The sequence below is a fragment of the Oryzias latipes genome, chromosome 21 (assembly GCF_053564925.1).
Source record: "Oryzias latipes strain Hd-rR chromosome 21, Olatipes_Hd-rR_3.1".
NCBI classification, from domain to species: Eukaryota; Metazoa; Chordata; class Actinopteri; order Beloniformes; family Adrianichthyidae; genus Oryzias; species Oryzias latipes.
In genome coordinates, this window is record NC_136257.1 from 5,995,553 (window position 1) to 6,011,586 (window position 16,034).

Genomic DNA, 16,034 nt, shown 5'->3' on the forward strand with positions numbered 1-16,034 from the left:
TCTCTACGGGCTGACCGAGGGATCTACGCTCTTCAAATTTTGTGTGTGCCCCCCTACAGGTTTTGTTCATTTTTTTGTCCACCAGACCTATATCTGTGTCTATTTTGTTATGTTACCCAAAATTGAACAGAACCAGCAAAGAAGAGCAGCAGATTGAACAATCTGCAGAAAAATGGCATGCTTTCTAACAAAAACTCTGTTTATTCAAACAAAAGTACAAAAATAGGACCAAACAGGCGACAATTGACACAAGTGAAAAGCAGTTTTCCCCTACGGAGCCCTCACCCGGATCGATCACACTCAGGACTCACTATTTCCCGGCCTGTCACAACCGCTGAACATCCTGCACGTGACCCCGGCTCCAACCAACACCTTAGAAGAAGCACCAAAGAAATGGACATTTGTCCACCACAGTGCATCCACAACAGCAGAATCATGATTGTGGGGCATTCAAGGAAAACAAGCTGGTGCAGACCAAACAGCACAGTGTGAATGTAAAAAAAAACAAACACATTTCTAACTCCAAATATCCATCAACACATCATAGTTTTGTTCAAGAGAGTTTCACACATCTGAATTTGACAGACTCCTCTCAGAAGTGAAGTACTGCACATTATGTCTGTGAGGTACTGGGGCCAGGGGGGTTTTAGTTTTCTGTTTTAATTTTGGTTAATTTGGTTACTTCCTGTTGTTTACTTGTCGTCAAGTTTCAGATGTCTTGACTTCTCCTTCCCAGTGTAAATTCTCCCTCTTTGTGATCACCTGCCCTCCCTGATCTGTGCACCTGGGTGTAAGTGTCTAATCAAACCTCCTGTTAAGAGTTTGCGTCTCCCCTGCATTTGTCGCCACATTTTTTTGTGTGGTTATGAGCGCTACGAGCCATCTTACCTGCGTTTCCAGTTTTATCCTAATAAAAAATAACCTTTTTTGGGGATTTCTGCATATTGTGTCCACACCGAACCCGACAATGTTGATACCAGCCCTTGGGCGTTATTATCGCTGTATTAAAGTGGAGATGTTAGGTTTTACACTAAAAGTAAATTCCCAAGGGCCACTCCTAGATCTTAAGAAAGCTTAGTTTAAAAACGAACTCCAAAGAAAATTGGGATTTTGGTGTTCTTGTGGGATTATTTTCATGATGGAGGACATATATTAAGAAAATTAGGCTCAACATTTCTCATTATTTCTTTATTGAATTTGTTGTGAATCAGACAAAAACATGCTGTCGTATTTGTGATGTAGAAAATACGATGGGCGGGCCAGAGGCTCCTTGCTCCGCTCCATTCTGTCGCATCCACTTGCAGACAAATAGATCCTTGTACATCTTTGTTTTCATGTATGAGCTGGAATCTGCCTCAAAACTGTATGACTGGATAGCGCCAATAATACTCCCCATTTCTGTTGCTGCTTTAATGTTAGGTTTTTTTAGGGGCTGTAAGCTTGTGGAAGAGAGTTTAAACAGGTGGATGATGAAAAGTAGGGGCGGGGTTGCTCTGTGTCATCAATCCTGCCCACAACTCAGATGAACTACTGCTGCTCTGCAGAAAGTATGTCCCACAAACTGACAGGGTTTTTATTTTTACCTTAGCTAAAAACGGCACAATCACAATGAAAAGATAACTGGGAAGGCTTTTTAAATAGTTTAAAAGATCATCAGATTTGGACTTTCAGAGGCTTTTCTTATTTATTTTCTTATCTCTTTTCAGTGCTGCTTTCGAGTGTCATTACGTAAAATAAGCCTTCAGTCAGAAGTCGGTAAACAACGTTAAGTAATTCTGTCTACTCGCGTCTGTCCCTGCTTATGCTGATGGAGGACAGACTTCATTAGGATGCTGCTCTCTTTTTTTTTAATGACTCTGCAGTTCTCAGCCTTCCTGTGTGTCCATTACCCATAAAAGGATTAATTGGGATGAGCCTCTGTCTGCTTGATCTAAAAAAGCAAGCCAGGAGCTTTGTATTTTGTTTGTTACCCAAATGCTTAGCTTAAGAATCATGCAGTTATCTGAAAAGATATAGGTCTGCACACCTTTTCTTCAAAATTATTCTGTTGGTCAAACAAAACCCTGCATTTTTTTCTATGTATTTTCTATGAATTCTATGTAAAGAATTAACAAAAAAGAAGACAGAAAAATATCTGCCATGTGGTTTACTTAACATAAATACAAAAAATAAAAAAAGATTTGATGCTAATTGTTGCTTCTGAAGATTTTCCTTGCGCACCAAACCATCATATTTCATACAGCTTGTTTACATTTACTGTATATTCTCTTGCCTCTTTGGTCATATTGAGATAGAATTTTTTTTTTCAGGGGGGAGGTCATTTTTGTGGCTCCCAGGCCTCATAAAGCGGCCACTGGGGAGCTACAGTTCTGTGTTTGTTGGTGTCTGGCGAAGGATCTGGTGTTGAGTAAAGTGAAATATCACAGCAGATGTCAGAGACAGTGAAGGTTGCACGGCGACGGAAAAACGCACACAAGCGTCTGCCGTTCTACTTCCACGTGCCAAGCCCGGGAGCGCCGCATGTCAAACACATGCAAGCATTTGTAGCGCTATTGTGGGGATTTACTCTGGGTTGATGTTTAATAGATTAGTAAACTGTTATTTTCCCTTTTCTGCAGAATCTGGTAAAACAGAGTACAACAATGAGCAACTCGAAAGGTTTAATTTGTCTTTCTGTCTGTTGGACTTGCAGTAGCTGAGCCCAGAATTTAATGTTTTTAAAGTGTAAGTTAAAATTTTCAGGGCTAAGTTATAAGGAAAATATTTTTTGTAATCTCAAAAATTCATCTAAATTCATTTATTTAATTAAAAATAAATGTCTGATTCAATTCAAACTCTTCTTTTTGTAATAAGTGTTATATTAAAGAACATAAACATGTACATTTTAAATTATTATTTTGTATTTGTATTATATAAAAAAAGATAAAGATATTTTGATGCTGGTTGTTTCAAAAGTAGCTCAGTTGCAGAAAATGTGTGGGCACCCCTGGTTTAGAAGATATGGCGTATCCCCCCTGGATGGTTCGCTAGAAGCTGGGATAGGCTCCAGCAACCTAGTGACCCCAAAGGGATAGTTGAGGAAATGAATTGATTGATGGATCTTTTGGATACAGGTTAAATGTTACAAAAACAATTCAACATAAGTTAAAAAAATAAAAAGTTTTCAGGTGAGTGGCATGCAAAGCCTGAGAGGCTGTCAGTTGAGCTTCCAAAAAAAAACAACACACACACCAAGCCACTCATGTGGAAATGGGAGGATGTACTGGGAACAACAGAGGTGTCAAAACTTGCAGAGCACATTATTATCACCTCTTCTACTACAGCACGGGATGTGAAAGACGTGCAGCGTACAGCCTGCAGTCAGAGAACAGTGATATGACAGCCGGTGCAGAAACACGCCTGCATAGGACGAGGAGACGATGAATGAAACGGGCCGGAACGACTGAGGGCTGTCTAAGTGATTTATAAGCACTCGCTGAGTAAAATAAAGAGAAACTGCTAGAAATAAGTAAATAATTTCCTGTTGGAACGGATTCAATGGGATGGCCAGGCCATTCTGCTGGGACACAATAGGAAGGAACTTCCAGAATGAAGCCAAAGCTGACTGAACATCTTCATTTCAGATGCACATATTTAAAGACGACAGACATGTGAATGAAAAAGCTTTTTTGAGCTCGGGTGGGGTTGGAGCTGGAGTTTGAGGATGAACCTGTCAGTCACCAACCACTCCTGGGAGGAAAGAGGAGGAGATGGTGAGGTTCACTGCTGTGTGTCAGCGACTTGTCAGAGCTTTGAATGCATGTGGTGCTTGGGTATGTGTCATTTCTACACATCAGACTGGTGTGGCTGGAAGAGATGGAGGCAGATTTGGGGGGAGGAATCTGGATGCAGGATGAGCTCCGGAGCAGTTTTTGTTTTTTTCAGGGGATGAAATGATTATTCATGAAGTATAGCTTATCAGTCAATGCTGGTTCATCATCAGCTGCTGTCTCAGATTACATAATGACATTAATCTCTGCTGGAATATGACAGGAGCTCATGTTGTTAGTCTCACTTTCGCTATTTTTATATAAAATGTTCAGCTCAGTGTGTTCAACTCGGTCAACAACACATTTTTTTTATTGAACTATCCAAGGAAATATTATTGACTATGATGTGGGCTATTCTTTTCTAAAGGTGTGTGGTTCTAACACATCATTTCTCTGAAACCTTCATCATCAATGATCAAATAAAACTTTATTTATATAAAAAAGTGGTACTAAAATAATGGCAGAAGGCTCCACAAACACCTGAGTTAACTGGAAAACTGTAAAGGTAACTGTGTCAAACTTTCTGGTTTGATACATTCTGGAGTGTTGAAGATTTGGATTCATCCATGTATTTTCTAAACTGTTGAACAGCTTGCTTATACTGTATGGTTAACAACAAAATAAATGTCAAATTTCCTACTCAGAGTTAGTAGGAATTCCAATTAAAAATTAAAAATTTAAAAATTTATCTACTCACACTTAAACCACTTTTTTTTTTTAGCCGGTTTAGAAAGTTATCTTAATAAAAAGCAGGGGGGAGGCTAAAGGGGGGAAAGCTGCAAACAACAAAAGGCTTTGCCCCCCAAATCACGAGTCAAACTTAAGGTCATTATTAACAAAAAATTAAAATGTCATTAATAAAACCTCCTTTAAGCATTGGGAAAATATGCTTTACATAATAACTGTTTTAATATTAATAACAATAATAAAACTGTTTGAAATACGTGTTTTTGAGTTGGATTACGGCCTTCTACTCTGCTTTCTCAATTGCCACCCTTCCAAACCCCCCCCCCCCCCCCCGGCCCAATGTTCTAGCTCCACCATTGATAAAGTGATAGACCCAAATCCTGCCAATTATTAAAATAAAATACCTTTCATCATGTTAGCCAAAGGGCAAAATGCTAACAACTAGACCCAAAAAGTGAAGGGTTAAAGGGTTCTTTGACAAGAATCATCATAATGATTATACATTTAAAATTTACACTTGCCTGAAAGAAACATATTAGTGTCATGCGTGTGCACGCTCCAAAACAGTCCTGATTGTAAAATGTCCATTCTTTACACATCTAACCATTTTTGCAAGCAATTTTTATTTGATGTTTTGTGACCAAATGTTGTTCCTGCATAACTAATATATATTTTCCCTGTTTTTAGTTACCTAGAGATAGATATAATAGAAAAGATAACAGAATATTTCACATAAAAAAACAACATTTTTGTCCATTTACTAAATGTTGTTTGACAGAGTTGCCTCTACAGTCTTCAGGTTTACTCAGACGTTTAAGGGAGGCTACTTGTTAAATTCCTTCAGTCTTTACTGGTGGAGTTAAATCAAATTTACAACCCTGCTTGTTTGCCAGCCTCTTGAGTGCTGCCCACTAATTTTTCTACAGGATTCAAGTTGGGCTTTGTAAAAGCATCTCCAATACCTTGTAAACCTTAAGCTCCTCTTCAAGTAATTTGATCAAAGGTAATTTTTAAATGGATCTATTGTCCTTTTTCAGAATTCACACCCAACATTTTTTTATGCTGCTGCGTTGAGATGGGGCTTTTTGACTAAAATTGGGGTAAATGTAAGTTCTAAGCTTCAAATAAACCTTTGGCTCAATTTCATTCTTTAATCATGTGTATTCTTTTGACATACAGACAATCTAATTTATGTAATTTCATGGCGTAAATGGTGGAAACTTGTATAGCGCTTTCTACCTTCCTCGAAGGCCCAAAGTCCCGTTCACCCATGCGCACACACATTCACACCCTGCTGCAGAACACTGGCGCCAACCTATAACCACCAGGGGCAAGGTTGGGTTCATTATCTTGCCCAATGTGAATCGAACCTGCAGCGGTCAGAGGTCAAGCGCCCTACCGCTGCACCACGGCCGCCCCGTGAGTCTCACATTTAACAGAAGCTAGGATGCATTCATGTTGAAGGTGATCTGTAAATAATTTACACCATTGTAAGTAAGTAAGCAAGTAATTTTTATTTATATAGCACCTTTCACAGAGAGCGACTCCCAAAGTGCTTCACAATGTTAAAACAATATAAAATCAGAAGCAATACCCAATAAAATGCACACGGCATATAAACAAGCATACAGGCAAAAGTGAACACAAGTAAAAGTCAGCTAAAAGCTTGCCTAAATAAAAAAGTCTTAACTTGAGCTTTAAAACACTCGACTGAGTCAATCTGGCGCAGAGACAGGGGGAGGTCGTTCCAAAGTCGGGGAGCGACTGCCTGAAAGGCGAGGTCTCCCCTAGTTTTAAAATGAGTTTTTGGAACACATAAAAGATTTTTATCAGTGGACCTCAAAGAACGTGCAGGAGTGTAGGGAGTTAAAAGGTCACTAATATAGATCGGGGTTTGTCCGTGCAATGCTCTAAAAACTAAAATCAAAATCTTAAAATCTATTCTAAATTTAACAGGAAGCCAATGTAGAGATAAAAGCAGAGGGGTGGTATGAGTGCGCTTATTGGTTCCAGTTGAAAGCCTTGCAGCAGAGTTCTGGACCAATTGGAGACGTTTAAGAGACTTTTTGTTAAAACAAGTAAAAAGAGAATTACAATAGTCTATTTTGTGCATCTGTGCGTCTGCATTGCGTTGCAGTGATCTTGTCTCTTCTGACAGAGAAACACTAATTATGTAACCGACTCCACATCTAATCAAGTCCGAAACAAGAGAAAGGAGCTCACGGCTTGCTTTACACTATCGGGGCACACCTGCTATTCAAGCCTGAGGTCTCTGTTACTCACCGTTCCTCTCTGGTTGGCTGACGGGGCTGAAAGCAGCGACCACCGACAGCCTAATCACCTCCTCTCTGATAGTCTCCCATTATGTTTTGAAATGCCAGCTCATCAATCGATCTGTTTTTGTCCTCCCTTTGTTTTTTCTAGCGCAGGAGCGGTCTGTCTCAGCAAAAGCGCCAGACAGATTGACGTACCAGGTGGGATTGAGAAAAGGAAGCAGGATCGTCTGGAGTCCAACACCGGCTGGAGGACAGAAGGAGCACAGAGGATTGGCTAAAATGGGGTACGTTTAGAAGTTTAGACTGTGGGCTGCCCCCCCTGTAAGCAGCAACTAAGTTCTGCCCACAAAGCGGATCCCTGGAAGGGGATGGTCCCTCCTTGGTAGCCTCTGACCTAAAAAGTCAAATTAAAACAAAAATGGCTGTTTTTCCAAACCAAATCATAGATATTTCAATAGAATATAAAGATTACTAGGCCTCCTTTTATTTGGGGAAAAAAAACCAAAAGGCTGCTGACAGTGTTATTTTCAAAGATGATTGTTTATTGCAGTAGGTAGAATCATTAAATAAAGCAACGTTTTCCCATTAGTTAATGTCATTTTTATCAAAACAGTTATGTTTTGTACTTCTTGATGCCAAGTTGATGTGAAAAATACAATTATTTTGGAAAAATCTAAGGACGCTTTTGAATTGTAAAAAGAGTTTAGTGTGTTGAAGAGCAACTCTGATAAAAAATTTGTTTTTAACATGTTCTCGTGACATTCTGAGGATGGAAGACATAAAAAGAAATTGAAGCTCAAAAAGTCATTTCTGAGTATTTTTTTAACTCAAATTGCTGGGGTTAGGATTAGGAATGATTGGAGTGGGACTTTTCAAGATATTCAGTAAAATGGGCAGTTCTGCATGAGTAATCACACGAGATAGCTGCTGTTGTTTTTTTGTTTTAAAAAAAAAATTAAGTTATAATTCCTGCCTAGACTGTAAATAAAAATAAAAATGAGGCAAAAGCTGCTGGATGTGGAGTTTGAATAATTCCATGTTACATGGTCTGGAATATTCCACCACATGAACAAATTCTTCCATTTTAATCACTCGTAGCATGTAAAAGAAGTTCGTTTTTTTTCTATTTAAATGATAAATTATATTTAGGAATGAAAACCAAACTCTGAAAGACACAGACTAATGAAGAAAGAGGTGTTTCTTCTTCTTTTTTTAGTCAGCCACTAAATCCAATCATCCACCGGTCAGTCAGTCTCTTATTGTACACACTTCCCATTTATTTTGGGTGTAGTGAGCTACACCACAGACAGACAGGTTTCCTGTCTGAACAACTAGTTTGTTTCCTGTTGTATTCCTCCTGATGCTGAAACATGGTGGCTAATTTATTCCCCTGCTTGTGGGGATGAGTTCTGACCAGTTTACCTTCCCTGGCACTCGGAGCAGAGAGCGGCGTCCTCCTGAGACGCTGAATTTAACTCAGCTGGAGGGAGATGGGCAGATGAACTTTCACCTTTAAGCTCATTAAGACCAGACTTCACTAATCTTAATGTTTTTGCCACTTTAAGGAGTGCTCATTCATAGTTTTGTACAAATAAGTTTTGTAAAGTCCTGAAAACAAAAAAGCACTTGAAACAACATTCATGTAAAAAAAAAATGTTAAGCTTATCGTAACAACAAAAGATTTATAAATCTGTTGATGATTTGATTTGCTTTAGATAAAGTAGAAACAAATGATCTACTAAAAATATAAACCAGATTTAACAGTGCGTGTCTATTTTTAATTTTTTTACTAATGATTGAAATGAATTGTAAAATTAAGGCTGTAGTAAATATTTAATTAAAAATGTAGGTACTTATTAGGAAAAACTACTTTATATTATAGAAAATCCATGAATATTGAAATTTATTTTTGTCCAAATGAAACCGTGAAATGATTAAATGTGTGATTGTGTTTTGTTGTAATTTTAAATGACGTCGTTTTCATGAATGGAAAGAATTTTGCTCTTAAGTGGGCCTATTTACCTTCTCAGTTTTAAATTCTAACACTACACAAAAATAAAAAATAACATAAACGATGCGAGCCGGTATCATTTACAAGTACAGATACATCCAAAATTAAATGAAATCCACTTCCTGAAATTAACATTTTTTTCTTTATGTTTTTCTTTTCTTTTTATTGAAAGATTGACATTATGTAATCGCACAGGTTTTGAAGTGTGTTTAGGTTTCTTAAGGACGTAAGTACTTATTTCATTGTTTGTGTCCGTCAGAAAAGTAATTATGTGAAGGTCTAATAAAAAACCCACAAAATATTATTTATTTAATATTATTTATATAATTAGTTTTTGAAGCAAAAAAAATCTAATTACACATTAATTCCTAATGCATACAACAGCTAAGATGTGAACAGATTAAAGGGGAAAGATCTGGCCACATGGAAAAAAATCAATTTTATAGTACAAGGGTCAACAAAAAATAGAATCCATCGTATCGTAAAGACCTGAATAGACTCTCTTCCCGGGGATAAAAATGATTCGAGCATCGTGTGATCAAACCAACAATAAAGAACAAAAAAAGCAGCCAAAAAGTGAAGTTGGATCATTCACAAATTTGGAGAACTGCACATCACATGCATCTACATAAACTCTCTTTCATTCTTGGTAAAAAATGTCAGACTCAGGATCAGCCTGGCTCTGTGATGGGGTGGTGCTTTAATGCCTTTTTATAAATATGAACTTTTCTCAGCTTGCAAGCCAGGCAGTCAACTGAAGTAAATGACCCACAAATGACCTCCACAACACGGAGCATCGCCCCATTTGCCTTTGGTGCATTTTCTGTCAGACTCTTTTTCAGTTTCCAGTTATAAAACTTTGAAATAAGATGATGAAAAATGAAGATAAAGTTCTAAATTAACAAATAGTGCAACGATTAAATGTTTCTGTTGTAATAGTTTACCCTGAATGAAGGTGCATATGTGTACAATTTCCCTTTCTGCCATTCATTTCAAATAAAGAACCCCCCTTTTTTCCTTGAAGACTGCTGTCTTTTACACAGATCTGTCTTCAGATCAATACGCTTATATCCTCTGTGTTGTTTGGCGCCCATCATTTAATAGACCGCCCACAAATGTAAATTAATGAGAGTCACGCACAGATTAACCCTGATCACAGCCTCCATTGCATAGATCGATTGAAGCAAAGTCAGATGGAATTGACGATCACTGCAAATCCAGAGGGACATGGGAGCCTGTTTCTGATGAAGCATTACAGTTGTATTATCTGCATAATTCATCATTCATCTGAATCCCTGTTTCATAATGGCTTCCATAATTACAGCCCACTGACCGATGCAGATGGGATATGAAATATGGATGACGGTAGTTTGGGTTTGAGCGGTCAACATGACATTTGTACTCGTTACAGAAAAAAGAGGAAGAGCTGCAGAGCGTCCGGGGCAACCTTGCACGCTCTCCCAGCTCCTGCCTAATCTCCAACTCCTGTCTGATTAGTCCGACAGAGAGAGCAGAGCTGGTTAGAGGACAGCTAAGCAGTTATCTTCATTACCGTCTCCTCATCTTCCAGCCTGGCCTCAAAGTCACATCCTCTTTTCTTTCATTGTCTGTCTCCTCTGTTTACCAGCTCTAACTCTTTTATTTATTTATTTTTCTGTTTCTCCATCGTCTACTGTCTCTCTTTTTTCTTTTTTTTTAATCGGTCTATCAGCTTCCTTTTTTATAGGCCTGACAAGCAGGGCAACTCTTGCCACAGTGAGAGGGGGAAAAAAGCCAGAGGGAGTGGACTGGGTCCCGTTGATATAAAATAAATGTGATTATTCCGGTGCAGGAGCTGTGCTTCAAAGTCTCTGTGTCCAAAGCTGTGCTTATCCGATATTCTTTTATGTGTGAGGACTTTATCATCTTCCATTGAGCTGAGGAACTCAGAGGCCAGGGTGTCAAATTTAAACCGAGCTGAGTTACTTTATACGTCTTTAAAATAAGACTCCAGAGGGAAAAACAATTCAGTGGCTTGGTGAAAAATACATTTTGGGTATACGTCACATAGAAGATAATGCATTTTTTTCTGAAACTCTTAGATAGTGGCTTCATTTTTTTCCTAATTACAGTTTGTTTGTGATCATTTCTTTGGATTATTAAGCATCTGTCTTCATTTATTTTCCCTTCATCCAGGCTCCAGAACTTTGCTCCTGCCGACGGTGTGTTTGAGGGCCCCTCAGTCTGCACGCAGACATGCCAGATGTGAAGCCGCCCCCACCATGTGAATACCCTTCTACCTCCTCCGCTGCTCCCCTCGCTGGCTTTCATTCTCCACTGAACATGGAGCCTTGCATTGCCAACCTCCCCCTGTCCCCGGACCCCTTGTCCCCGTTCCCCCAACACAGACCCAGTGTTCCTCATTACCACGGTCTCCAGGGACCTCCTTACTCACTGCTGGCCAGGTGCAACAGCAGCACACTGCTGACTAACTTGGGACTCAGGTACTGCTCCAGCAGGCAAATCCCTCTGGGCGTGGATCCCGGACACGCGCTGGTCCCAGGTCCCTATGTTCACAATGAGAGCAGCTGCGGCAGACCCTACAGGAGCATGGAGAACCTAAACTGGAACACTGTGGCAGACTCCGGCCTGTGCAGACTCAGCGCGGCCACCTGCAGGAGCGTGGACAATGAATTTGTTTTACGCTACACCTCCTGCAGCCACTGGTATGACGGACCCCCCGATGGGTCTGTTCTAGGAACTCAGGGGCTGGTACCCAATCCGGAGAGCTTAGCGTTTTATCCTCGACAAGGGCCACCCAGAAAAGACCTGCCACTCTTCCCTCAGTTGCTCTTTCCAGGCGGGGTTGACGATTGGGATGCAAGGAAGGGCCTTAGGGATAAACTCCGTCTCCAGAGTGCAAGATCAGCTGCTGAGACTTTAAGGCCCCTCCCACTACGCCCTCAGGTAATCTCCAATTCCACACCTGTGGAACGAGAATGTGTGAATCAGGGGAACGTAAACATTCCTGGGTGCAGGCCAATGGGCATCACACGCACCTCCCCAGACGAGATCAAGCGGGAGGTTTTGAGGCGTTTGCAGCTCAGGCGGCAGAACAGCAGCCCCAACTTGGCGCTCTGCGACTCTCCATCCAGCTCACAAGATTTGAAGACATCTTACACAACGGACAACCTCACAAGTAAGAGGAGTGGAGCAGATTCTGCGCCAGAGCGCCACCGACCTCCTGTGGGACGGCTGCACATCCCGACATTTGAGGAGTTTAAGAGGATGAGACAGGGAGGGGGGGATTCCAAAGCCGCTCCTGTGGAATTGGTAAAACGTGACCTGCCAAACGAAGGAGGAGCTTCGGACGACAAAATGCTCCCTTCTAAAGAAAAAAATCTGAGTCAGAGTGGAGAGCAGGGAAAGGATTCTGAAGGGGTGGACTGCATTAAGACTCCAGGTGAAACGACAGCCAGCTGTGACGGCAGCCTGCAGAGCATCGCTTCACCAGAAAAAGTTCCCTCCAACACAGCAACCAGTAGCTGCACCACAAGCCCCGCCCCCTCCTTCCTTTCTGTCACCAGCACGAGCTCTCCAATCAGAACAGGGCCTTCTCCACGTTCACCCCTGAAGCCCCAGACTACACAGGGAAAAGTTGCAGGAGGAGAAAGCGGGAGCACAAAGCGGAGGAGGAGCAGTCTGGAGACATCTGGGTCGATCCCCTTCCCACCCGGAAAAGACGCCTTGGATCGCCCCTCCAGCTGCTGCCCGGCGCTGCTCCTGGAGGGGACGGACCTGTCCAGCTATGGAGCCAAGATCTACAAGATGAAGGATGGGCTCATCGGATCTGCATTGGACCTCATCAAAAAGAGGTCAGTGAGGAGGAGAACAGACTATATACTATTAGAGGCTTCTAAACCAAAAAATGGCCTGGTTCAGGGGTCTGCAACCTGAGGCTCTGGAGCCCCATGCAGCTCTTTCATCCCTCCACTGTGGCTGTTTGGCTTTGAAATAAATGCTTATGTTAGATTTTAAGATGTCAGATAATTGAGCAAAGGGATGGTAACGGTTTTAATCAATCATATTATTCTTGTCTTCTGTTCAGCAAAAGTTCGGAAATTATAAAACTGCATTTACAGGCATAGATTTATTTTTCATAAATCTGCTGCAGTAGGAGGATCTTATTGACAGAGTGCATTTCATTTTAAAAGGGACTGATGTCAAAATTAAAAGAAAATAAGATTGTTATATAAAAAATATAAAATAAAATAAATATACACAAATATATAATATTTATACAAAATATATACAATAATACAAATATATAATATATACACAAAATAAATAAACTGTTGTAATTTAATAACTGTACATATATGAAATTATATTTCATAAATGAATATCTTAGTTGCCACAAGAACATTAAAAAAATAAAATTTCACTGCAAAAACTGAATCTTAAAAGAATAAAATGACCCCTGTTCCAAGAAAAAAATCTTATTTTTCTCTTGCAATGAAAATAATCTTATCAAGAAAGTTTTTCAACAACAAAATAATCTTAGTCTGAGAAACTACAGTATGTCTTAGTGAATAAAATTTCATTCTTAAAATAAGAATTCTTGGTAAAACCATATTTACTTCCCCATTGGCAGATTTTTCTTTCAAATTTTAAGAACTTTTGACTTATCTCTATTTTTGCGGTGTACTGCCTGCTCAGTTTAATAAAAACAAACCAAATCCATTCAAACATTTGCCTGGCGTTCACAAGTGATTCAGAGAACAGTTTTTCATTTTTCATTTTTCTGTCAAACTCAAGCAAACTGGAACAGCAAGAGTCACTGTTATGTTTATGTTTTTTCTTTTCATTGCACCTTGAAATATTGGTCATTTTACCAGATTTTAGTTTTGCATTTTTTTTCCCAAACAGATTAAGTCTCTAACATACAGATGTTGTATTAAAAGTGAACCTGCTGACCGAACAAACTCCCTTATAAATCAAAGTTGGTGGAGACGGCCCTGCAATAGACCTATGACCTGTTCAGGAAGTACCCCACCTTCACCCAACAAGCAAGGTTGGCTCTGGATGGATGGATGGATGGATGGATGGATGGATGGATGGATGATGCATGGATGGATGGATGGATGGATGGATGGATGATGCATGGATGGATGGAGTTGGGGAGACGTCTTAAAAATCGTGACATAGTGCTCTCATTTAATGTTGTCGTGGAATTCAAAGCTAACCCAGTCTTTGTTGAAATAAGGATAAAATCCTTTCTCAATCCTTTTTACAACCTTATACATCTTTACATTTCCTTCTAACTTATAGGACTTCAGTTTGTCTTATTTTCCTGCTTTTACTGTTTGTATTTAGATGATTTTCAAGGAGATTCTCATCCTGCAGTCAGAAACTACCATCAACCAGATCAGACCCTCCACTAACTGGACATTAGCATGTCTAAATTGGCGATTAGCATGCCAAGGTTGACAACTAAATATTTCAGCAATCTAGTTCACCTCTGGGGGCAACATCATGCTAATGCAGGATCTGCAGACACAGCTGGAACAGTTTTTGGTTTTTCGAATTGAAAAGTCTCCGCCTGAACATGCACATGGTTTAAAAGCTTTATTATAATAATAATCTCTACAGCACTGCAAAAATAAGCCCCTTAGAAATTTGTCAAAAATTCCTTTAAATAAGCCAAAACATCTGCCAATAGGGAAAAATAGTCTTAAAAAAAATTTCCCATTTAAAGAAAAAAATATATGTTTTCTCAAACTAAGGATATTTTGCTATTGGAAAAACTTTTTTGGTTAGATCATTTTTCTTGCGTGACGGAAAGTCAGATCATTTTTCTTGAAACAAGTCTTTACTCTGTTAAGATTCCATTTTTGCAGTGAAAGAAATTCACTTCTTCCTTTCATGGTCTGTCTTATTAGAATCTATCTGGTAGGATTGAACATTTCTGCAAACATTTCATCAGTTGTAAAGATGACTTATTTTGAAAGTTTTATTTTAGCAGCAGAATTAATTCAATGTCTGCCAACATAACCTGGTCTGAGTCCGTCTGCAGCTGCAGAAGGGAACCATCATGTGCTTCAGCGTTTGTGTAATTTGCTATAACAGAATGGCCCACCACCGTGCGCACATCCATCTTTTTCAGCACTCTCATGCTTTTGTGATATTGATTTATCTGTGCTGTAGTGAGAACAGCTGTTGGAGCTAACAGGGTTGGCTCCACAGACTAGACTGGAGGTGGGAGGAAGGCTGAAGGACTGCCACCATCTCTCTGTGTGAGCTGTCTGCTGAATGAATGCAGGCTGCACTTCACTGCGTTTCCTCCTGATCAAGAGGAAACAAACAAGGGCGTGTTGGAGGGCAGAGTTAAACCTTTTACTGGACGCCGAATTCAGGAGATTTTGTTTGTTTGGACAGTACAGGAGCAAAACATTTCAACTGATCCCAGCTGAAAACTGATAGATGGGTGATGGAGGGTATTTCCACTCAGCTTTCCAGTCTCTGCTGACTATTGGTCTTTTTTTCTCTAGTGCTTGAGAAAATGATGGATGTCTATAAGTCTACTGCATGAAGGAAACAGAAATGGGACTCCTGGGGAAGATATTTGCTGCCCCAAAAGCTTTTATCTTGTCGACAAAAACCTTAAAAAAAACTTGAAATATGAAATATTCTTTCGTGCACGATTAACACGGTGCATGAAGATGTGAATAAAAACCCTGAGCGGTTAACTTTCATGGAAGTCCAACCAAAAGTTAAATGTTTTTTTGACCAATAAATCCAATCCCACTTTGGTGATTTTGTAGCCGCCATCGATATTCACTGTAACAGTGAAGCAGTAGATGTAAATACCCACAATGCAACATTTCGCTCTCTAGAGATTTCAACTCAACCGGAGGCGCTGTGAATTTCCATTGAACATTCATTAATTAAACATCACGCTATTCTGTGTGATCAGTGCACTCTGGGGTGTTTGGCTACCAACATTTAGCTTTTGTTTGGATGGCTTATGTGACACATTCTGCATTTTAGCTGCAGTATTCCTGGAGTGTAAACCATGTTCTGTCTAACATATCAAAGCTAAATGACTGGGGATGAAAAGTGGGAGGTTGTGTGTGTTTGAATTAATTTAACTGAAATGTATTTAGGTACCAACAACAGCCAGGCTGGCTTTATTGTCACATCTTGGGCGTTTAGCGGTGATTTATCACACGAAACGGCTTGCTGATGAATTAAACCTCGGGTTATTGCTCC

At 39.8% G+C, this 16,034-nt stretch overlaps 1 protein-coding gene across 7 annotated transcripts in view; it reads left to right on the forward strand.

Moving 5' to 3' along the window:
* Positions 1 to 16,034, forward strand: part of arhgef49 (Rho guanine nucleotide exchange factor 49) — a 60,866-nt gene that overhangs the window by 31,682 nt on the left and 13,150 nt on the right. For 4 of the 7 annotated variants that reach the window (XM_020713066.3, XM_011489264.4, XM_020713067.3 and 1 more), the window contains 2 exons: positions 6,921 to 7,056; positions 10,959 to 12,637. In XM_020713066.3, the coding sequence (XP_020568725.1) occupies positions 11,019 to 12,637 (1,619 nt within the window). In that variant the 5' untranslated portion in view covers positions 6,921 to 7,056; positions 10,959 to 11,018. The remainder of the gene's footprint in view (positions 1 to 6,920; positions 7,057 to 10,958; positions 12,638 to 16,034) is intronic. The other 3 variants (XM_078939847.1, XM_078939848.1, XM_078939849.1) reach the window with 1 other exon arrangement.